General features: G+C 37.8%; 2 protein-coding genes across 3 annotated transcripts; one reads left to right on the top strand and one right to left on the bottom strand.

The window, feature by feature from the left end:
* Nucleotides 1–1,865: 1,865 nt before the first annotated feature.
* LOC112554277 (proline-rich protein PRCC-like) lies at nucleotides 1,866–7,737 on the top strand. 2 transcript variants are annotated; one of them, XM_025221990.1, is made up of 7 exons: nucleotides 1,866–2,542; nucleotides 2,675–2,844; nucleotides 3,082–3,132; nucleotides 3,387–4,151; nucleotides 4,390–4,458; nucleotides 4,704–4,904; nucleotides 6,735–6,868. In XM_025221990.1, the coding sequence occupies exons 1-7, from the start codon at nucleotides 2,317–2,319 to the stop codon at nucleotides 6,819–6,821; spliced, it is 1,569 nt and encodes a 522-aa protein (XP_025077775.1). In that variant the 5' UTR covers nucleotides 1,866–2,316; the 3' UTR covers nucleotides 6,822–6,868. The 2 variants fall into 2 exon arrangements, with proteins under 2 accessions (XP_025077775.1, XP_025077774.1); XM_025221989.1 differs by having other exon boundaries at nucleotides 1,867–2,542; nucleotides 3,387–4,150; nucleotides 4,386–4,458; nucleotides 6,735–7,737.
* A 1,986-nt stretch (nucleotides 7,738–9,723) lies between these two features.
* LOC112554417 (major facilitator superfamily domain-containing protein 12-like) lies at nucleotides 9,724–18,295 on the bottom strand. The gene is given in 13 exon segments (XM_025222185.1): nucleotides 9,724–10,352; nucleotides 10,473–10,603; nucleotides 10,871–10,965; nucleotides 11,338–11,511; nucleotides 12,026–12,118; nucleotides 12,580–12,672; nucleotides 13,941–14,078; nucleotides 14,080–14,142; nucleotides 14,848–14,968; nucleotides 15,180–15,390; nucleotides 15,803–15,953; nucleotides 16,566–16,697; nucleotides 18,011–18,295. Coding segments are annotated over 12 exon segments (1,590 nt in total). The 5' UTR covers nucleotides 16,686–16,697; nucleotides 18,011–18,295; the 3' UTR covers nucleotides 9,724–10,152.
* Nucleotides 18,296–24,049: the final 5,754 nt, after the last annotated feature.

Here is a 24,049-nt window from a genome sequence, read left to right on the forward strand (position 1 = left end):
AAATTGGCCAGTGTCTTGAGAGAGGGGGACGTTAGCAAGGGGACCTGGACTTTGACAGGATGAGACACAATCACAGTAATAATACAGCAACTAAGTATTAGCCATTAACATATCTTGAGAGACATTGCTACAAGGCTGTGTTATTTAAAAATTTTGGTATGAATTAAAAAGGGCAAACGGAGAGGGGACAGATAATGATTTATTTCTGTGTGCAGAACTGGTGCGTTAGATTTACATATCACTTTCTCTGTTCTTTTAGATGAAAGTATGAATACTAGACTCATCATACATACAGCAGGAGGCTTTGACATATTTTTATTGCAATTGTGTTTGTAGATATAACATTTCCTCTGTTGATTTCAAGATAAAACTATGTAGAAACTATGCACTAATCTTTATCTCTGCAGTCTTGTGTTCCATAATAATAGTAGCTTATTTAAAGAGCCTATTGCTTAGGTTTTGTTTCTTTTCCAATTTAATCTCCTAACAGCAGTGCAGTTATATTCTGGTTTATATAAGGTATACAGTGACTGCTCATCCTGCCCATTATCCAATCTGCTATTGATGTAACAATAAGCACTGAAGTCATCTCTTTTGACTTGAGGTAGTTTAGTTAGTTTTGTCCTTGAGTAGCGTGGGGCCGCAGCAACACCTCGCCAGCGGACCCCGTTTTGGGCAACCCACTTCAGTAAGACTTGAGGTATCTTACATTTTTTAAGAAGTAAAATATCAGACTATCAAAAGCAAAATTAAACATGATGGTTCCCACCACATTGCACAGTACTGTATAAAATATATAAATCAAAGGAACATTAGTGGTCGTCCTGCTATATAGAGGATTTGATCTGTTTACAGCTTAAAAAAAAAAAAAACCCATCAGACCAATTGTATGCCCACTGTCCTTAATATTACATCATATCAAATATCAAGCAATATAACATGCAAACGTTATGTCTATAGAATAATGATGAAACAAATGAAGCCAGTTGTCGCTCGCAGCTTTCCCAATCCAGCTTGATACAAACAGAGCTGTAGCATCTGCCATATGATAACTGGTGTTGGCGTCGCACTCTTGTTTCTGCAAAGTCGAGCAGACATGCGGGTGTAACGAGACTCAATGACCTAGCGAGAATCAACGACTTCTCGAGGCAAGTTAAAATTTCTCTCTCCATTATTCACATCAGTTACTAAAAAAATATATATTTAATCAGTCCATTCTGCAATCTGGGGTTGTAGACCTCTTCCTGTACAGTGATATTTTATCTGTGTGCATTTTTTTTCCTTTTTCTTCTTTGTTTTGTTTGTTGTTTGTTTTTCTTCCGAAACAAGGCCCTTCCATATCTTTTTACCTGAGAATAACAAACTTGAAATCAACAATGATCAGTGTCAGCCAGAGCGATATTTTCAGGATTGATTTCACCTAACCAAATAACCATTATCTGCTACTTTTGCGGCTGTTAACATGCAAAAAAAAAAAAAAAAAAAAATGATGACAGTGCTCTGTCGGGTGATTGTCCAGCTCCCATCAGGTCGCCGATATCATGCAGGACAAACGACTGCTTTTGTTGCTCAGCCGTCACTTTTGATGGATGAATGCGCATCATCCGTCTGCTGCACCACATCTTTCCAAACCTCCTACTTTTTTCTGTTGCTGTCCGTTGTCCTAAATTTTGATAGCAGCACCGCCTGATTTGCAGCAACTATCTCTATTAAAGAACATACTTCGGATTTTGACCTATTCGTTTTTCTTGAATGTTTGGCGTAGGCCATTTTCGAGATAAGAGTGATTTCCCATGTAAAAAAATTCGTTTCGTGTCGAACCCAGCGAAGGTTTTGCATAAAATCAATAAAGTGTAGTTTTTATTTCGGGTGTAGCTAGTCGTTGGTTTATTCCAGAACAATGCAACCATCTGAATTAACAGGGTTAGTGAGTCGGGTATAGCGGTATTTAATGCAGACTAGCAGGGAACTAACTGCTCCCGAGCAATGCAACATGACCCAGCAAACGAACCGAAGACGTGACTCAACATAGCAAGGAAAGGCGTTAAAAAAATAGTAAATTGGCAGATCGTCCGTACTATTTTGTTTTCTATTTTCAAGGAACTTGAAAGCTAATAAAATCATTCTTTTTTCTTTCTTCACAAGCATTAGATAACGTATCAACCTAGCTAAAATATGTAAATTTTATCATCGCGATCATTTTATTTAATTGTCCGTTAATACCATGATTGATAGTTTGACGCACCCGAGGAAAAAAGAGTGACCTCCCTTCCAAGGTGTACGTCTCGGAAAAACGCAACAACGTATTACAGAAAAATGTCACTCGTGGCATACGGCGCAAGTGACAGTGAAGCTAGTGATTCAGAAGAAATAGAAAAATCTGTAGTATCGAAAAGTACTGACGCTGATAATCAAATCAGCGACGAAGAAGACTATAAGCCGACCAGATATGATCAAACGTCTCGGGCTAGTTCTTCCACACCTACAACCAGGACTGGCACTAGTTATTTGCAGTGCGAACAAAACCCTTTAACTTTGAGCGGTTAGTATTTTTTTTTATTACATGCAGGAATATTGTTGAAGTATTCTTTATGGCATTGAAGTCTAAGAACATTACATGCGAGTTTCGTTTGCTGCTTTTTTCTTGATTGCCATTATTGTCACGTATTTTCAGCTCTTCCTGCTCCAAAAGAAAGGGAGTTGGAAATAGTAGATGCTGCAGGAGAAGATGAGTTGGATGAGCTTGTAAAGCCTAAGGAATCCGAGTTGGCCGACGCGCCAAAGCCTCCTGGGCGTTGTACTGGGAAGAAGCCAGCTAGGATCATGATACCAGCTTTAATCAAGGTACAAAGACTCAGAAAGTACTGTGTGCACAATTTCTCATACAAGGTTAAAACGTTCCATTTTGTTGCAAGTTTTCTCTCATAGCATATTCTATGTTCTTTATGGTTTGTTTTCAAGATTTACTTGTTGTGTACATGTAAAAGTTTCATTTTAAATGTAACCAAATAATGCTGTTTTATATGAATTACCATCTAGTTATCATCATTAAATATCTGGTACTTTTTTAATTTTGTGAAGGATGAGGATGAAGAGCAAAATAAAAAGCCACATCAACCAACTTTCACCTCAGTAAGTTGACAAGAAAACTTTCATTAATTTGAATGTGTTGTTCTAGCACACAGAAGTTCAGAGTTCAGAAGATTATATTATATACCTCTAAAAGAATTTATGAACTAAACACACTGTTAGTTCACTGTTGTGATATTTACCAGTTTGAGTACCATAATTTTCAGTTTCACATTCATTTAATTTGAACAGTTTGTTCTTTATAAGAGAAAGATTTTTGGTCAACAGATTCATGTTCAGTGCATCACATGTTTCAGGGCAAAGGCTCAGATCTTTTTTCCATATTACCTCGTCCAAGTCATGGAGCAAAGAAAGAACTGAACCGCCCACTCATCCCACACACACTCACCAAGCGAACCTCCCAGTCTGATGCTACCCAGAAACAGTCTAGCAAGCATCCTAGTGCAATGCAGAGCACTGTCTCATCATCTTTGCTTATGACTTCTACTGCCTTGAGTGAAACAGTACCCTCCAGAAAACATCAGAGTGCCTTCAATGCACTAACAGGTTATGAAAGTGACAGTGATGATGAAAGTGATAGTGGCAGCTTCTTTAGGTTGGACTCCCAACAAGAACAGAGTAGTTTGACATCATTTACAGCTTCCACAGGGAAGGACACAGCACCTGATGTCAGCATACTAAGAACTGCCAACACCTTGGACAGAAGTGACAGACCCCAGACAGAAGTGACCTCGTCAGAGACTGTGTCTGAGCAGGTGACAACAAAGGGAGTTTCAGCATTGTCTGCTGATATTGGATCTGGTGATGCATCAAACACTCGGCCATCAGTAGCAGATGACAGTGACAACACTCAAGGGTTTGGAATTCCAGTTGTGAACCAGGATGCACCATTGAGCTTCAGCAGTGCCATACTTAGCCGTGGATGGTCTTTGTCACCCCTCGTGTCTCCTATGACCCCAGAGTTATATGTGGCACCCTCTGAAGGCAGTAGCAAAAACAGTGCACAGGTGTGGCAAACGCAGCAGCATCTTGCTCAAGAGTCAGTTGAAGACAACTTGGAGGTAGGTTAGGAGCAAATATTTGACCTGTCATGCAAATATTGGACTTGGTTAATTATGAGTAAATAGTTGTGTATGCATGCAACCTTCCCTCACCTCAGAAATTTGAGTTATATATAGCTGCTGTTTCCGAGTTATGAATGACATTTTTAGAGATGCATTTGCTATTGAAAGTATCACAATTATATAGCCTACCTGCATACAAAGCAGTAATACATCTTTTGCTTACTCAAGCACGCAGGAAGTAGAGACTGAGGAAGCAGACAGCAGTACTGGCAGTGAGATGCAGCAGATGATTTCTGATCAACAGGTGAGAGTGAGAAGCCTCGTGTGCTTTTTCTTATATCATGCACAGCATTACTCAACTGTTGGTAGTTTTCTGTTATGTTAAGCATCATGTATGATGTCTGATCATCTGTAAACTTTTGCATATAGGCTTTACTTAATATTAATAAATTTACTATTACTGGAGTTATATTAATTTCATCATGTTTTGTTACATCTTCCTTTCCTCTTGTTTCTTAGATTTTTACATGCATTGTAACCTTTGCACAGTTCCAGAGACTTGGGGGAAAGCGGAAACTCAGTCTAGAAGATATTGAGATCATCGAAGCAAATGTTGATGATCAAGTAGATCCAAGTGGACTGATGAAGGGAATGACAGAGGAGACTTCCTACCAACCCCATCGCAAGAAAGACAACTTGCCGTCAGCCCAGCAGCGACGCAAGAAGCAGATCCACTACCTTGCCTTTCAGGTATGAGAGTATAGCCTTTTGTTATAAATATTTTTATTTTAACCGTTAATGATGTTTTTTGTGTGTGTGTAAAAAAGGTGAGAAGGTAAAGATCATCCCCAAACATTTTCAGGTCATTAGTGGGGAAGGTGTTAGAGACCCCACTTTATTCTGGGCCAGCTATGCCCATCTCCTCTCCCTTGCCGCTTTACCTTCCCCAACCCTTGGAGTTGGTTACTGATTCCTGCCAGCTGGGTCGACTGGGGAAGTGTGGTGTGCTAATGGGGCATTGAACCACTGCTCACGTTCTCAGTTCGGATGCCAGCGCTCTAACCACTCGGCTATCTGCTGTGTGTGGTACCCAGTAAAACATTTGCATATGGTCACACACATGTTCAGAAAATGATCAAGTTACTGGAATACATCTCGGTTTGCAAGATTAAAATGGCTAAATAAGGAAACCAGCCATAGACCCATTCAGGGACAGTTTTGTTTAAGCCACATGTATTCTCCATTTAACAACTAGATTAAGTGAGTGTTTACTTCCCTAAATTAAGTAACCTTCCCTCGAGTCTTTCCCTAACACTGCCTTATGCCAGGAATACTTTAAGTAGTGGGTAGCTCTCTCTTTTTATACCTTTCACTCTTTGTTTGAATGTGTGTCTGTCTTTTTTATTTGTGTAGTCATCTTGTGTGTGTGTGTTTTTGTCTGTGTAAGTATATGTGTAAGACATTGTTAAGCTGATTGCTTTAAAAAACACATTGAACTTTTCATAAATTGCACTAGAAACCAGTCAGATCTACATTGTAAGATATGTTGGTGAGGAAGTAAGATATAAGAATAAGAATTCGTTTATTGACTAAGTGATAGTACACAAAGAATTTGATGTGATGATGATCACCATTTCTTCGACAAATACTGATCACATTCACACTAATGCTTGTAGACACTAACTGCTTGCACTGTTGGTTATACATGCCTGTAAATTTCCTTCACATACAGATGAACGTACTTTTTTTTTTTTTTTTTTTAACATATGCCCTCTCTTCCACACTAAAAGCAGCCCGGTGGCGCAACGGTTAGCGCTGTTAGCGACTGTCACCAATACAGTGAAGGTTGGCTGCCCTGAGTTCATTTCTCGTCTCGGGCATGCTGTTCTTTCTCTGCACGTGGCACCTGTTTACAGGGCTGGCTGCTCTCCGCCAAGGACGGTCCCAAGCCCGGCTGAAAAAGGAGAAGGGTTGGGCGTGGGGCCAGCACCTCCACCCCCTAAAAACAAATCTTTGCTACTAAAACATCGACAACAGTAAACTGTCGTCGATGGCCTATGCACCAGGAGGTGCGAAGGGCAATAATAAAAAAAAAAAAATCTCTTCCACACTCACTTTCTAGCACATACACTGACACTGCCCACATTGACTGGACATGACCCACACATTGCAGACCCACCATATATATCAATACACACTTGTGAGCAGGCAGACATGAATGCTTGCTTGCTCATGTGCACTATTGCATGATCACGTACCAGTTATTTTTGCTGTTGGAATAATGAGTGTTGCATAACTTTAAGTTGGTATACATCTGACATTTAAACAATACACAAAAGTCACCTAGCATGTAATTTTTAGTTTGTGAGTAGACTAAGAGTATTAGCTTACTATGGTTAATACTGTGTTAAAGTTACAATGTTCTCTGAATGATAAGATGTTATGTGATTTCTGTTCATTCTGCAAATATGTTTGAATCCATAGAAAAGTAGGGAACTGGTTGTTTTCTTCTTTTTTGTATTAATTCATATTTTACATCTTACTATTTGGCTGGAATTAAACTCCAAACTTATGTTACAGGCCAAAGAACGAGAACTGGAGTTGAAAAATATGTGGGCACAAAACAAGATGAACAAGAATCATCTGCGATCCAAATATGGATTTTAGCATCAGTTTTGTTATCTCTAGCTATTGTGAAGGTGTTTCAAAACAGCTTGGTTAAAATAACAACCACGAATTAATTATGATCTACTGTTCATCTTAAGTGAACTTTTCCTGGATAAAGAAGGTTGATTAATATGTTAAAGCAGCATGATAACAGATTTTTCAGAATTGGTTTTAGTGGTAAAAAGTAAACAGCATGCATTGTCCTCAACACACAATACTTTTGCTGACATTCTTATCTCATTGGTGTGTAGGTGCTTTATCTTTGAGATAAAAGTCTCTGGGAAGTACATCTTTGTTTCATGCTTAAGTCTGACCTTTTTGTAAGTGATTTATCAATTATTTTATTTGTTAAAATTATAAAGATAAAATGTTTTGCTTTAAGTCAGCGCTGTTACCCTATCTCTCAAACATTTTTTTGATGAAAGACCATCTCAGGACTGTTGTACTGATAACCTGTTATGTATTATATGATAAATGTCCTTTGTGGCTTGTTACAACTGGAACCCATGATTTGGCAATATTGAGGAAAGTAGTTAACACATCTGAGGCTGTCCTTGAACCAGGATAAGTATCTGCGCATGGAGAATGTTTTATACAAACATTAGTTTGGTAAAAATCCTATGCAGACCTTGTTTACTTGTTTAATTCATGGATTATGTTAACCTTGAATATTTTTGTAAATATTGTTTTGTACACTTTTCACTGATGTATTTAAGACTCCAATATGCATTAATTCTTGTAAAAGGAAAGTTGTAGGATATACTTACAGTGCCATTAATAATTTTCAGCAGTAAAGAAATAGAGAAATGTTTCTAGCTTAAAAGTAGGCATGGAACAAATGGTGTTTATTTTTTTTCCCCTGTACATTGTGATACAAAAGGCATTGAATCATTAAATAAACATTTATGGCAAAAAACCCCTATAAAACAAACTTTGGCTTCACTTTTCTTTTTTAATTAAGATGAGACATGTTTAAAATGCAGATGCTCGAAATTGGCATTGTGAATTATTTTAGTGTCACTGGTTCATGGATGGTTTACTGCATCAGAAAACTTATTTATTATTATAATAATAGTAGCTTATTTAATGAGCCTATGTGCGCAGGTTTTGTTTCTTTTACAATTTAATCTCCCAATAGCAGTGCAGTTATGTTCTGGTTTATATAAGGTATACAGTGACTACTCATCTTGCCCATTCTGCTATTGATGCAACCATAAGCACTTAAGTCATCTCTTTAGACTTGAGGTATCTTACATTTTTTAAGAAGGAAATAATATCAGACTATCAAAACCAAAATTAAACATGATGAGGTCCCCACCACATTGCACAGTACTGTATAAAATATATGAATGAAAGGAACGTTAGTGGTTGTCCTGCTATATAGAAGATTTGATTTACTTGCTGCTGCTGTTAAAATACTATTTAGCTAATAAATTTAAGCATAGCAGAATAAAGGAAAGTCATTGTTCTCATTTTCTATGCACTTCAGTAAAAGCACCAATTCCAATCAGGCTGAAAATCTTAGGATAACTTGTATAACTTATCAAAACATTAGACGTGAGCACAATAAGTAAAGCCACAGAACAATCAACAAATAATTGTGCATTTTCACTTTTTATTTTAGGAGGTGATTGAGATATAGAAGCAAGTAAATGTATGCAAATTTAATCACTTAATCAATAAATGATGAGAAAGGTGACTGTCAACTTGAAAAACAGAGGTAAGCAAACTATAAATCTTATCACTTTTAATAAATAAATTATGGTAAAGGTGGCTGTCATCTTGAAAACCCAGACACAAACTTAAAAGCAGATATGCAGTTGGTGTGGTTGGGTCATAGACTAAAAGTCTGATGATTACTTCAGCTGTGCGCAAAATTATGGGCACTTAAATTACAAATTGCACATTCAGTCAGCCATAAAACAATATTTGGCAAAATTGAGTGTACCCTGTGAAATAATAAGATATAATTTTAAAAGTGGAAAAGGAGAGACTGTTGTGCAAGTTTAGCAATGAAATTCCACATTTCTGAGCAGAAAATCAGGATAAAATAGATTTGAAATGCTCACAATCTTTATATTCTTTATACAGTGGAACCTCGGTTAGCGAACGCCTCGGATAACGAATATTTCGGTTAACGAACAAAAATTTCGTTAAAAGTTTGTCTCGGACAGCGAACAAAATTTCGGATAACGAACAGCCACGTGAACCACACGTGACCGACCAGCATGTCGTCATTCGCGCTCGAGACACAGTTACGATCAGTCGTTCCTTATCTATGCGCATCCTTCTTATTTAGTGATTTTTGTGCTTTATTTTATAAGATAATCCTCATCATGGCTCTAAAGAAGATTAAGAGCAATTAATAGTAGTGAGGTAATGACAAGGACGCGGCCAACAAATGAATTGAAAAAGGAAATGATTTCAAAGTATGAAGGTGGCATGCGTGTGGCGGATATGTGATGTCGTATTACCGAAGAGTTTTACAAAAAAGGCAGAAGGAGCAGACACTGGACAAGATTTTTCCTTCAACCTCAAAGCTACAGAAAAGGGAAGTCGCCCCCGATTTTAAAATGTTACGTGTGCTCATGGAGGGGGAATCAGTAATTCCACCCCTTCCTCCCCACACCTGTTTCCAACCACGCCGTCAAAACGACAAGTTTTCTTATGTTTAAATGCTTTCGTTAATGTTTTTATGTTTATTTAACTCCATTTATATTGCATTATAACTGTTCTCATTAAAACAAATACCTATACAGCCTGTAACTTTCAAATATTAGCGAGTCAACAGGGGCTGGGAACCAATTAAATCTATTTCCTCTATTTCTTATGGAAAAAATTGTTTCGGATAACGAACAGCTTTCCAGAACGGATTAAGTTCGTTAACCGAGGTTCCACTGTATACACAAACGGATAAAAATGCCCTTAATCATGCTCAAATATCACAACACCTTTTGTTCTGCAGGTTTCAGATGAGTATGAAACCTTTCTGCAGGTTTCAGATGAGTATGAAACCTGTAACTGTGCCCTGTCACTCTGCTATCCATCTTTCTTCCATGAGCATGTGCTCTCTCTCTCTCACCCACACACACACACACTTTGTGCATCAAGGTTGTTATCTTTCTAATAAAAGTAATTTTTTTTGTAGCTTCATTTTACCAAAATGCTTCCTGAAGAGAAACCGCTTCCACTTTCAAATTATGAGGCCAAACAACAGGTCAAGTCACTTTAAAAAGTCCTGTCAAATCAGATCTCCATGTCAATTTACTCTAAAAGCCATGTCAACTTTTGCAACTTCAAGAAACTGCACACCAGAAGTTGTGTAATGCGCTCATGCTTTTGTTATCCAAGCATAGCCGTTTGCTTGATTTGAGGATTTTAACAGGTTCTTCTGAATAAGAGGAGCACTTTCACTATCACTAGCATCTGAATCTGTTGGCACAGAACCGTTGACGTGGGAGGTTATTTTGTTTTCCTCAAGATAAGATGATCCTGGCAACCCACTTGTGGGGTCATGAAGAAGAGCTGGCCCTGTAAACAAAGATATAAAAAACATCCCTTTTAATAATTACTGATCATGATCAAAACAATTTTTTTTTAATGTTAGCCTTCATAAGGCTTGTCTTACACAAAAGCTTTCTTTCATCTCACCTGCAGAGGCTCTTGTACGGGCTGAAGTGCACACAATCCAAGCCAGTCCAACAAGTGCAAAGAATGCTGAGCCTCCAGGCACGAAGCTAAGAATGTGCCGATAGTAAGGTCCACAAGCTGGGCAACAAGCTCTGCAAATAATGACAATAAATAAAGACATGAATTTGATAGCTAACAGATGCAAGCAAACAACAGAAATGTTAGTTTTGCTGGATTTACTGCCCAAAATAAGAATGCCGGTTTTTTTTCTAATTCAACTGCTACCATTACAACAGTTTTACTTTCATTAATACAGAAATATAAAATGCAATGCTTCTTAATGACTTGTTTACTTTTTAATTTCTTTATTTTTAAAGATCTCTAAAGGCTGTCAGCAGCCATAAACTGCAATTACTTACACACAAGGATGAAAGATTTGAATGATTTCCACAGCGATGCCATTGGCTAGTTTGTCTGTAAAACTCATAGCACCATATACAAAGGCTCCAGAATCCTGGAACACAAAAATGACACTTGGAATGACTATAAAATATAAGCAAGTTGTGACTGTTAACACACTGAAGAAGAGTCACCTAAATATGAAGCCCATTTTGTATAAAACATAAAAGGGACCCTATTTCCAACAATCAAAACCACTCTAACTGGAATCTAAGACATCCACAAAAAGCTTTAAAAAAATAAATTCTGAAACAATCCATTTCTACACTGTGATTTATGAATAAAAATGTATTTAACATGCAATGTTTAAAAATAATTTTCATGATGCTCAATAAATCACTAGTTTTTATACTTTTACATCTGTGCAATCCCCAAAAACTGAATAGCATGCTATGCTGACAAATTTCAAGGTGTTAAGAGGACTCACTGTTGAATTCCCAATAAGATCAGCGACAATGGACAGGGATGTCACAAGCATCAGAGATCCTCCTATACCTATGATCACAGCCGCAAGGTAAACCATCCACAAGGTACCAGATGGGATGAAATAGAGTAAGGTTGAGGCACCCAGTGCAATAACTGTACCAATTAGATAGGACAGCTGCAACACCACCACAAACTTCAGTCCAACATCAGTTACAACAGTGAGTCAAACTCAACAATATTTTTAAGCTGCTTTGCCTCTAAATCTCTTATTTTCCCTAAAAAATGGTAATGACACAAAATAATATTGAGGAGCACACTAACTTTCCTACAGTAGGAAAGAGAGAAGAGGAAGAAAAGCTATGTTGATAGTCAAAAACCTGAACATGCCTTGAGTATAAACTCTTGTCACATAACAATAACCTATACTTTCTGCATTTGTACAGTCGACTCTCTGCCTGTGAATTAATAATGATTGACCACACTGAGGCCAGTGTGAACAACTGTTCAATAATCTTTTCTTAAAACAGCTTGTCCACTCTGTGGATTTACTCCTAACAAGGTTAAATTCACACACACACAGAAAAGTCAAAAATCGACACTTTAAACTGCCAGACATAATCAGTTCAGTCACTGAGTATTTTCTATGGCTACATCAGAAAAAAAAACAACTCAAGCGCCTGCATGCATACCTTTCTGCCCAAGTTCCTGTCAACCATCTTGATGACAATGGACGTCAAAAAGCTGCTTCCATAGCAAACAAGTGGCACATTGGCAATGCTTGTCTACAACAGGAATCAAATGTGGTGTTAAAGGATTATTTATCAAGAGATGAAGGGACTGTACATCACAGTAGTTCCCTCTGCTCTTACTTAGTTTCCAATGACTGAATCTTCTAGAATGGAGGAATTTACAATGATTTTTCTTAAATCTCCAAACAATAAGAATCAAATCCAGAACATATTTAACGGTAATTACTGTACTTCATTTTAAGATAATCATGTTTATTGGACCCTATCATTATTTGATTGTCTTCAATTTAATTTTAAAAAAGCCATGTCTTCAATTCATTCCCTTTATTCACATTTGGTTGATGATAGTTTCTCAAGGATAAGGATCAAGGTCTAAAAAATGTATAAATAACCTTATTAATTTATGAGAACAAAATGCATCAAAAAAAGTATCTGAACCTTGAAAAAATATAAGCATTATTAGACTGAAATGTATAGCTGCAGAAGTGACTAACCTTATCAAGTTTCATAGTTTCTGTGAGATAAATTGGCAGATACACTTGTGACATGTTGACGTATAAGCGTGTGCACATGTAGACAAGCGCTACCTGCAAGTTCACAAGGAAAATTATTAAGGTAAATTTTGATTGACTTGGAACATGTGGCCTCAACATTCAAGTGGTGAGCACAGCTCATACAATAACATATATCCTAGGGAAATAACTATTAATAGTCTAGATGGAGGACCTTGACCCGTCTAGGGAGAAAGAAACAGGAGGCAGAAAGCCTATATACAGGGAGTCAGAGACTTGACTGTATAGAGTCAAGACGTCAAGCCACAGAACAGATGATTAGATCAATATGTGTGTGTAAATAAATACATATATATATGTTCAATCTGAGTTCAGCAAAGAGCGAGAAGATATAACAGAGCCTAATGACTACAGTATAGTACATAATAATAACAGTTTGCTTGTATAGGGCCTTATTTTTCCCTGTGGACAAGCTTAAGATGACAGATGGTAATATGACAGATGGTAAGATGTGAAAATAATGTGAAGTCAGAACAAAATGACTGTACTACAGGCCAAAGATCAGCATCTACACACAACATGAACCTAATCCCCAGGCCAAATATCAAACATGTCATACAAGCTGTAATACACTTCATAGTAAATACAGTTCCAAATAGCACATCCAACAGACGGCATCAGCCCCACTGGAACGACAAATGACCCCAGCACATGCAAAAGTTCACTGATCAAGCAGACATGAAGCTCACTGAACTACACCGAATATCAAGGAATTGTAGCTACAGAGATGAAGAGACACCACATTCCACAAACCCGATGGTAGGGCAGTCAAAATCACAGGCAATCTTAAGTCCAACACGAGGAAGATGTCAGATAAGACGAAAATACAACACAGTTCTGCCCCTTCCATCCAGTTAGGCGAGGGGAAATCACTCTATCGCAGCATAATACAGTATCATTAAATATTATCTAAATATTATCACTTCTTGTCCCAAACAGAAGTATAATTTGGCTGCTTCATAATGTAAATGTATCAAATTTTGGGTGGTGCTGAGATATGAGATGAGATATAAAAAGGCTTTATTTTGTTCATGCTTTCCATATCAGGATAAAGACATTGAATAAAATGACATTGAAATGATAACTCTTGTCCTTGCATTCCTTATGTCTGTTATGCTTACACTTATCCTTACTAAGAGTTTCTGAAAATCCAATGAAATTATTTACAATATTAAATCAGTAACACTTTGATCTTCATTAAATCTTATCAAATTACACTGCAGAAATCATTAAATTCAAGGTTACATATGTGTGATGTGAATCAGATTTTTAAGACTGTATACCTGGTAGAAACGAATGTCTTTAAACCAGCTGCAAATGGTTCTTTTCCGGTCATGAAGAAGCATTGATCGTTCAACGGAAGCCATACCATCCTCATCAGTAACCTTTCTAAGTTCATCCTCCATACGTTTGGGTTCAGGCACTCCCAAGTGAAAAGATGACACTAAAGAACAGACCGGTGCCTGTTGCAATCAGCGCTAGGTTCTTGTTTTTAAAAAAAAAATGAGACAGAGCAAAATAAAAATAAGTATCAAAATGAAGATAAAAAAAGATGCTTCACAGGACAAACATTTTAATACTGTTAATACAGACAATGTAATCACTGGTTCTCCAGTCACTGGTCTTTCTGTAGCTGCAAGATTGCAAGGTAAAAATTAGCTATTTTTTTCATCCATTTTTGTAGGAATAGAAATTCCATAACAGTTGTAATACTGCTGAAGAACTCAAATGAAATTGTCTGCAACTATCACAGGATATCCTAATATATTTGAGAGCATTGTAATGATGAGGAGGCAGTGACAATGGTGAACAAGGAATGATGTTGAGAACATGTTAATTTCAAAACTCAGAACAGATTTAAGCAGTTTCTCAAAGGGACTGGCATTCCAGTCTCATCTAAAAGAAGCCATAGTCCCTTTCAACCTTGTTCATGTTAATCTATAAACAATTACTTTCCCTCTCTCTTTGTCATCTGGATCACATAATTTTAACATTAACTATCAGTGTTTAGTACATTTTTATGATTTTTTTTATTCTTTCAATGAAAATATTTCCACATAATTTTAAACTCCTTTTTCAGGGCTTGTTTTTCCTATGGTTGTAACCACAAAAATATTTTCTGATAATTGCTGTTCTTCTTATGAACAGTCTTAAATCTTTACGGTTTATTCTGAACTTATAGTTACCTACCCTAAAACTGTCACTATCGCCTGGCCCCAAATCATCTGTAGTTACTGCATTGCTTCCTGCTGACAGCAACACCCAAGCTATGGCATAGGTGAGGAGACTGGAAAATCCTGTTGCTGCATACCTGTACAAAAACCACTCCATCAATCATCAGATTAGACAAGCAACTGAACCAAAATGAGTTGATGCAACCAAGTCATGGGTACATATATTTGCACACCCGCATGTGTTCTTCATGAGTTATAAATACGTCATTACAGGATGACTGCTTTCCTGAATACAAATCTAAAAGATAAGTAAGATCTGCATATATCTATGAAGATATCATTGCTAACCTCCATCCAATAAGTCCTGTTTTCTGATTTTCACAGGAAGTCAGCTCGGGGATAAGTGACAGATGAGAAATTTGCACGCTTGCCCAGCCTATTTGGAAAATGATGACAAATGCACCATAGTAGATGAACTGCACATAGTCAGGTGTTTCATTAGTGCAATTAATGCACTTAATGAAGATGAAGGTGAAAGCCAAATGCAGTAAGCAGGATGCCTGAAAAAAATATCAGACATTCCCATAAGAGGCCATAATACTACTCAACATGGTATATAGTAAGTTGCATCATATTCATATCTTATATATTCCTCAGGACATATTAGACAGCATGAAAAGAGCATATAAGTGACCAAGACAGCAATGTTATGCATCCAAATAAATGTATACAACTTGGTTTTCTTGTGCCAAAGAATGGTAAAAGTCAGACACAACAGTTGATATGTGCAGTGAATATGCATACACAGAAATTTGAAAAATTTGTAGATTTGTGTATGTGTCAGGTTATTTGCATGCATCTTGTGTCTGAGAAATAAAGTTGAAACATTGTAATAAAACTGAAATACTGAAAAAGAAAATTTTCCTGAAATTATCTGGAAAAAGAAATAAAAGTTTCTGATTTAAAATGCATACCAAACAGATGCCATGACTTTCTTTTTCCATAGTTGCAGCAGCCATTCCGATTGTCTGATTCATATCCAATAAGAGGTGTAGCTATGGCATCAACAACTTGGCCCAACAGCAAGAGTGTTCCTGCCCATATATTATTAAAATTTTTTACCTGGAAATATAAGAAAAATGATATCAATTATCAAATGTTGATTAAGAAAGATAATTTCCTCTGCACATACAGGCAAATAAATTCCTAAACACAAGTGGGTATATGCACTTAAACGTATAAACCATATTTTCACGCATATTGGCCTCAACATTCAAGTAGTAAGTACATCTTTACAATAATATAAAACCTAATAAATATAATTTAGTATATCACACATTTAGCATAATACAGTACACTGTATAATTAAAGATTTTCATTTACTAATACAAGCAGCCATTTGAAGCAAACAGACTTATTAACTAAATTCATGAGCATAAAAGAAATTCCTTACATTTAAAATAAAGGTATCAAGCAAGACAGATAAAGTGGAAAACATTGCCAGAAAAAAAACCAGTCAGTGTAAAGTATAATGGTTAGCTTCTTTATGGAAATACCAAGCGCACAAATCTCAGATCTTCTGCATAGTGACAGTGAAAAACATCTGTTTTATTATCTTGCACTGTCTGACAATGGTGTTTCAAGTCAGAAATGCAATATCTAATTAGAAAATATCTCAGAAACTTGCTTTTAACATTGCAGACACACACACACAGAGCATATGTAAAACTATACCTGGTGTAGGTAGAGGAGAAAATAGCTGAACCATACAGATGCATGAAGATCGTTCTGTATATGACCCACACTATACGCCAAACGAAGTCGATATGGCACCCAGCCTTCTTCAACAGGCATGACTGATTGTACCTGCAGCCAAATCAAAAAAAAAACCGAGGAAATCATTATTTGAATGAAGAAAGTGCACTGCTTAAACCATTCACACATGCATGTTCCATATCAATAATAATAATCATAATTCTTAAACTGCACCTGGTTCTAGCTAGAAGCTACTCACTGCACACAAAGCACACACACTTAACTGTTATGATCAGAAAACATTCAGACCAGAATTAATTTTTTTCATGCATCAAATGTAATAGGAGTATCTCTGTATGATAGGCTACAAAAATGGACTCATTTCACTATTTGTTAGTGTCTCGCTGTATCTACAATGGGAAATGTTTTCAGATTTACTTGAGAGTTCCTCCTGGTGCCGCCTTGTGTCAAGATATTAGGCAACAGTTAGTGTATTGTTTACTTCCACCTGACATACACATCATATGAATAAATGGCTCTCATGAGAAAGAGATGGAATATAGATCAAAGTACATGCATGATGTCGCTACAGTCCATAGATTACTGAGCCCTCTTGACACTGAATCAGTGCTTAATTGTAATGGTAAGTGTAACTCGTTTGCAGAGACCCTTTCCACAGAAAAACAATTATAAAGACAGTTAACCTACTTCATAAATATAACTCATACCTGAAAGGATAGCTTTACCTAGAGTGTGGTAGAAACATATATTGACAAATATCAAATAACAATATTTTTAATCGACTACAAAATTTATGTATTTATTCAGGCTACTGGGATGATGAGTGTTTTTTGGGACAGAAGCATTGTGCTTGAATTATATCCTATAATAATAGTAGAATTTGTAGAGCACATTCCCTTTGTGGAAGTAAACTCAACGTGTTTATGCATAAAAAAACCTGGCCTCTACAAACCAACAGTCCCATACAACAAAGAAGCACAAGCAGCAGCAAACAGATGAAAATGTGGCAAATATAGATGATTTATATGAATGAAGATGAACATAAAATAATAGTGCTTATCAAACAGGATAGAAATAAAACATTTTACATCTTTACTAAACTTGCTTTTTGGGTTCTCTTAACAAACCTTGGTAAAATTTTATATAATAATTAAAAGTTGTTGGCTTTTATTTATACAAATGAACTGCAAGTGATGAATTTGTTATGAAAATCTACAGTACACTACAGGGACACGTGTTTATCACGTGTTGAGCAATCTGTATGTGCAATTAATTAAGACTATTTAGGTCTACTTTACTGGAAAAAAAAAGAAAATGAATAAAGAATGAAACGCAAGTCAATAAAAAAAATTAAATAAAATTAAATATGGAAATTAATTCATACATGAATATTTCAAACTCACCCTTTAAGAGCCTGTCCGTGGTACAGCTGGATAGTTACTACAAGTCTTGAATTATACAACACATGCAACTTTCGATGACTGACCATCAAAAAAGACCTGAAATGGAATGAGATTGACTACTTAAAAACTAAAGCACTGTGCATGCACAGTCTTGATCGCGCGATTTCTTATACTGAAGATAATAATCAACTCTTTTTATCAACTTCATGGCTCTTTCGTTCGGTCACATGTAAAATAGAAATAGAAAGAGGCGGGCCCTTTATGCTGACTCTTCTACAAAGAAAGGTAAACAAAGAAAATCATGTGACATACAACCATGTGACCATGGATGCGTATTGTCTGGATGCCGAGACTCACTCTTGGCCTCTTGTGTGCGAAGTGATTCGCTGTTAGTCTCGGTGAGCCGTAACAAAGAATGTGAACAAACCGGAAGCTATATGTCGTCTAATGCCTCGTTTTAGTAGTTAATCTGAAATGTAAAAAAGCCGAAAGTTATGTCGTCTAATGCCTCGTTTTAGCAGACTGGAAAAAAATCGTTGCCAGCAGTCCAGTGGTATTCAGTTCGTGATGTGACATGGATGGGCCTTTGTCGATAGATATTTCTTGGGAGCCGCAACTTGTAACTCGTTGGTTTGTGCTTCGCGTGATTCTAGGCATGAGTAACCTGTTATGAGTTTATTATACCTACGTAGGTCATTTAGCATGGTCTAATAAATAAGATAAAATCTTCGAAAGATCTGCCTCTGCAACGAGTTCTGTTGTCGTTATGTCTGACGTTCGGAAAAATTGATATAAAATGTGTTGAGTTAATCCAACTGTGTACAGCACAGAAAGATGATATAATTTCGCCTTGACTACATAATCAAAGGTATCCTATTGGATATAATCTCTCCGTTGCCTAACAAATTTTCGCGATATGCCGTGTTCGGATTCGATTGATGCGTCACGTGTACATAGAAAAGAGGGAGACTACCGTGAATTATCGTATCTTTAGAACTCTTCTGATTGCAAAAATAAAAACAGATTTACTATAACATGCAGTCGATTTTGTTTATAATCGAGTAAAACGTGAAAACCCAGATCAGATGGAATTTCTATATCTTTTGCAGGTTAGCTGTTTGACGAACATTGTGTTTTGTGTGTGTTTGTGTTATCTTTAAGTGTCATCCCGACCTGACTCTTCACAGATAACGGATGTGTTTGGTATCGCTCCAGGGACAGCACGACGTACAGCATCGCAAATAACATATGATAATCTGATATTGCGTATCCAGTAAAAACAGAGACCAATCCCCATATGAAGTTAAATGTTTTGCTCAAAAAGGTCTGATCAGTTTGTGCTGAAGCACATGATCTGTCATTAGTGTGTGCCACGTTTGACTTTAGAACTGTAATTGTAATCAGCCCGTTATCAAAGAGGATAAGGTTCCATATGTTTCTTGCAAATGAACAAATCGGGGTATTATGAAAAAATATCACTTTCTCTTTCTCTCAACCACACACACCGCCGTTATCATCATCTTTCTTACAGATCTACGCAGACAGCTCAGGTTTCTAGGTCACGTTGAAAGGATAAAGACTGACCTCATCGACCCCTGCAATACAAGATATCTTTGTCTATTGTCTTGCGGTGCTTGTTACCCTCACACCCTTACACACCTCTAACTTCAACATTTCGCTCAGTTTTCGAACATATGTAAGCTCAGAGTCTAGCATCCAAATTCTGAAAATTCGATTGAGAAAAGTGGGGTACCGTCTTTGGCGTCGTTCTTCCATTCCATATCCTTCTCAAGCCGCGCCCCACTGATATAATTAAAAACACTTGCTAATTTGTAGAAGACAAAACATTGAGATCAAAACTATGAGGGTTTGTGAAAATGGGGCACTAGAAATTAAAAAAAAATGTTGCTAATTTGCAAATATTTTATTGACACTAAAAAAGTACAATGTTTTTACTACTTTGTAAATCACGATGCGGTCCATCAGATCACTCAGATTCAGAGAGAGATGGACAAGTGCCAATCAAACCACAAATGCGTGACTGAATACGCAAGTAGTAAATTACAGAAAAGCAATTTAAAAAAGAGAACTAAGTGATATGCACACAAGACAAAAATGCACACAGCAATTATCGTAGAAACTATTCAGAGGCGTGCTAGACCTGTTACACCCTTAGACATGATCAAGAAAGATGCACAGTGTGACATCGATGACCTGTATGTCGCTGCTGTCAATTTTTTTTTTCTGGTAGAGATGAGGGATAGGTGGTAAAAGTATCTGAACCGGCTATTGTCTCCGATGATAGAGGCGATAATTCATTGTCACATGTTCTGACCTAGATGCAGCACGTGAACTCTTCCCTCTCCACCCAGTTTTTTTTCTTTGTCCCACACAAACATGCTCGGACATGGGGCAAGGGGCAAAAATTCATATAGCGACGTGTTGTGACCCTGACTAAAAATAATAAATTCGCAGGCATGAGCAGTCGATTCGACCTCGTCCCATGATTTCACCACAGCTGTTAAGTCCATTCGCCGACTGCCTGTAGTCGATTGGACCACATACATCTATGCGACAATTCGGCAACGAAATTAGGTAATTTTAATCTGGGACTAGACTCAACCTATGCAGCGCGTCTCCAGGTGGCGGAGAGGAAATTGTCTCCAGGTATGGAAGTTAACTGTGAAATAAGCCTGACTCTTTCCTGGACTTTAAGCAGTCGCGGAACAACTGACGGGTTTCCTACCAGGACGAGATGGGGTAGCAAGTGGCGCTGCTACCCACGTAGGAAATACCCCATCGAGATCCACTACCCGGTTAAGCTCTAGGCCTGGGCTGGGATCCCCCAAAACCAAAATAAAAACAATAAACTTTTTCATAAAGGAATTAATAAGATTGCAAACATAGCATGGCTATATAATAAAAACATCTTTTGAAAAAACCGGAAATATGGGGTTTCTTCACTCAACCATAACCAGAACAATAATCAAGAACTTGGTAGGGTAACTTAATAAATAAGTAAAAGTCTAAATCCATCAAAAATACACAAGGCAGAAAACCATACAGATACAAGTTTATAAAAACAAATTTCAAATTTCAAAACTACAGCAAACAGAAGGTCCTGTAACAGTAGAAACAAATATGGTACCTAAAACTGAACAGAAGTTTAGAATAGGGCAGCATAAGAGATTTGGCATCCAATACAGTGCACCAACTGCAAACTTGACATACCTCCTAGACACCAAGAGTAAGAGACGTCAACAGGAAAAGAGGGCACTAACCAATCAACAGTAAACGACACCAGCGGCGTCACGGAGTGAGAGTGCACCGTGTGAGCCAGCACCTCTGTCCTCAGCAATTCGAGATTTTTTTTTTTTTTTCCCCCCAGGGTTACCTGTGCTTTGCTCGTGGCCTATGCATCCTGCCCTGTGAACAGAGAGTGGGGATTTGCTGGGATTCCAATAATTGTTGATTTGGAAGGCAAAAGTGCTTCCACCTAAAAGCGATATTTTTCTCACTGTGAGAGGATGGGGATCTGGGGTAATATCGGGAGTGGAGGATGGGAAGGGAAGGGGTTAAATTAATCAACACCACGCAGCAACAGCCGCTATGACAACTGGAGTAACATTAATGGCGTACTCTCCTTCATCATTCATGCTTGACTGGCGCACCTCGATCCTGCTCTCTCTATCATCCTGTGTGTGTAAGGGAGGCGGGAGGAGAAACCGTTTTCAAGTAATTCTTTTTTTTGTAAAACAATTGTTTTGCACGTAACACTATATGCCCACGATTTTTTTAAAGGCTTGCGCGAAAAACTGAAAATAGAGGCGTATCTTCACACATCACAGTGAAATAGCTTTTAATCTATCTAAACATGTTTCCCCAAACTCCCCAAGAGGCTAATTTGACCAACAGATATCCCGTGTATTTATACAAACCATTCGAATTGCTCTAAGCCGGCCCGCTTTGTGACATCCCGACTGCTCGTGATACTGCGTAAATTAAGCAAAGCAAGGAAGGTATTTTTTCTCACTCATAGATAGGTATCCACGCGCCACATCACCTCGAACAGCATCACTTTTTTATTGATAACAATGGCAGCTGACAAACGTATATCACGTGATTAATTTACATTGGGAAAAAAATAGTTTCGTTTTCCCTACATACAGCGAGCAACGAATATGCCATTACACCGAATAGTAACTTTTGTATTCGGTGGTCGAATAGACTAAGGGTCGTGGTCGCATGGGAGTTGGATCGGAAAATGGTAGTTTGTTGATGAATGTACTAATGTGCAAAGATCCCCATGTCAGTCACAACAAAATGAATCAGTTAAAATTTTATTTACCTGATTGTGATGCCTCTCCACAGCAGCTAGTGTCTATCTGTGTTATTTTGTTCCTAAGCAAACACCGTGATATGCCGTCTGTTATAGCTATGTAATCCTTTTCCGTTCATAACGTATGTCGGTGGCCAGTCGGTTCAGTGACAACCAGTAAGGACAATCTCGCATTACACAGTCGAAGGTTTGATAAAAACCTCTCACGATAATACTACCACGTACCTGGAAAGTTTCTTCCTTCCGCCATAGCCTGGGGAAAACCCTTTACAAAAAACCTCAGTACTTTATGCTCTCTAACAGGAACTATTTACCCCATCATTATTCATCGAAAGGAGACGCCTGCACGGATTCACTCGATCAGGATTTCAAGTGCCTGCTGTGTGGCTGTATCCAATGCGATACCATTTTATATTACTTTTCTGAGTTTATAGATACATGTTGATAAAGTCTAGTGAAGCCCAAACACTTTTCCTTTCTCACTTTTGAAAATCTTTAAAGGCAAACCCGCATGCAGAACTATTTTTAATAACTTCGTTTAGTTGAGTACAAGCTCCGAATATATTTGTTTCCTTCAACGGATACGAGGCCTTTGAAAATCGTAATTCATACGCCTGCGTTTTGGAAAGAGTGTTGGACTCGGTTTCTACGAAGTCGTAAGCGTTGTCCACCGTTATGCGCGAAGCCCTCGGATTGGCTGCGCTCATCAATGACGTCGAAAGTTGGTCAATCTACCTGCGCTCCCCCTCCCCCCGAAAAATCAACAAAATGTGACAGGGTTAGTACATTGTCAACTTTGAGTTTAATTTAATATTTGTCTCGGGTTAGGGAAAGGTGCATGGGCTGGCGGAGATATACTCCCCGTCACAAGCACACGCACGCGCATGCGCAGACAGCCTTTCTCACGGTGCCCTCAAGTTTCGATCGCTCCTTTGATGTTCGATGATCTAAAATCTTCTTTTTCTGCGTCGTCCACTTCAGGATTATTGTTTTGAAACGTATGTTCCTTTTTTTTTCTTTGCGTGTAAAGTCACGTTTCCAGAATCTTAATGCTCCTTCCATTCTATTCATCAAACAGAGATAATCAAAGGCAAGTATATATCTTGTCCTACGACTTACTGTGACTCGCTGTCCCGGAGCATACTTTAATTACTGTTTCTATTCAGAGTGAGAGATTTTCCTGGACTACGAGAAAAACTGGCTCAGTACTATAACGTCTGCACACTACCGCCATATGTCTTCAGTGCTTGGAAACATGTTGCTGTCTCTCCACGGGTCGGTGATCTGCCCTGGCGCCATGTAACCATGACGCGGGTGGCTGATTTTTGGAATATGATCCGGTGTACACAGCGACCCAAGACCTACCTGGGCTACCACAACAAGAGGCGTCAGTCAAAGGCTGTTTCTTGCGACAGGTAGGTCGGCGAGAAGGAGTTAAATGGCAAGACGCAGCATGGACATGGAACAAGAGGTAGGCAACAGTCTGTAAACTCTGCTATGCATTAATAGAACGTTAAATGTGTTAAAAACGGTATAACACTTAGAAAGGAGTGCCACAAGCCACAAATATGATCTTTTATTGTTCCGTCTTTTTTATTGTTGCAGCCTCAAACATACATCTATAGAAACATCTGCAGCAAAATCTAGACAATAGCAAGATTTTTTTTTAAGCAGTGAAAAAAGAATGCTTAATTTTTGTT

The sequence above is a fragment of the Pomacea canaliculata genome, linkage group LG13 (assembly GCF_003073045.1).
Source record: "Pomacea canaliculata isolate SZHN2017 linkage group LG13, ASM307304v1, whole genome shotgun sequence".
NCBI lineage: Eukaryota > Metazoa > Mollusca > Gastropoda > Architaenioglossa > Ampullariidae > Pomacea > Pomacea canaliculata.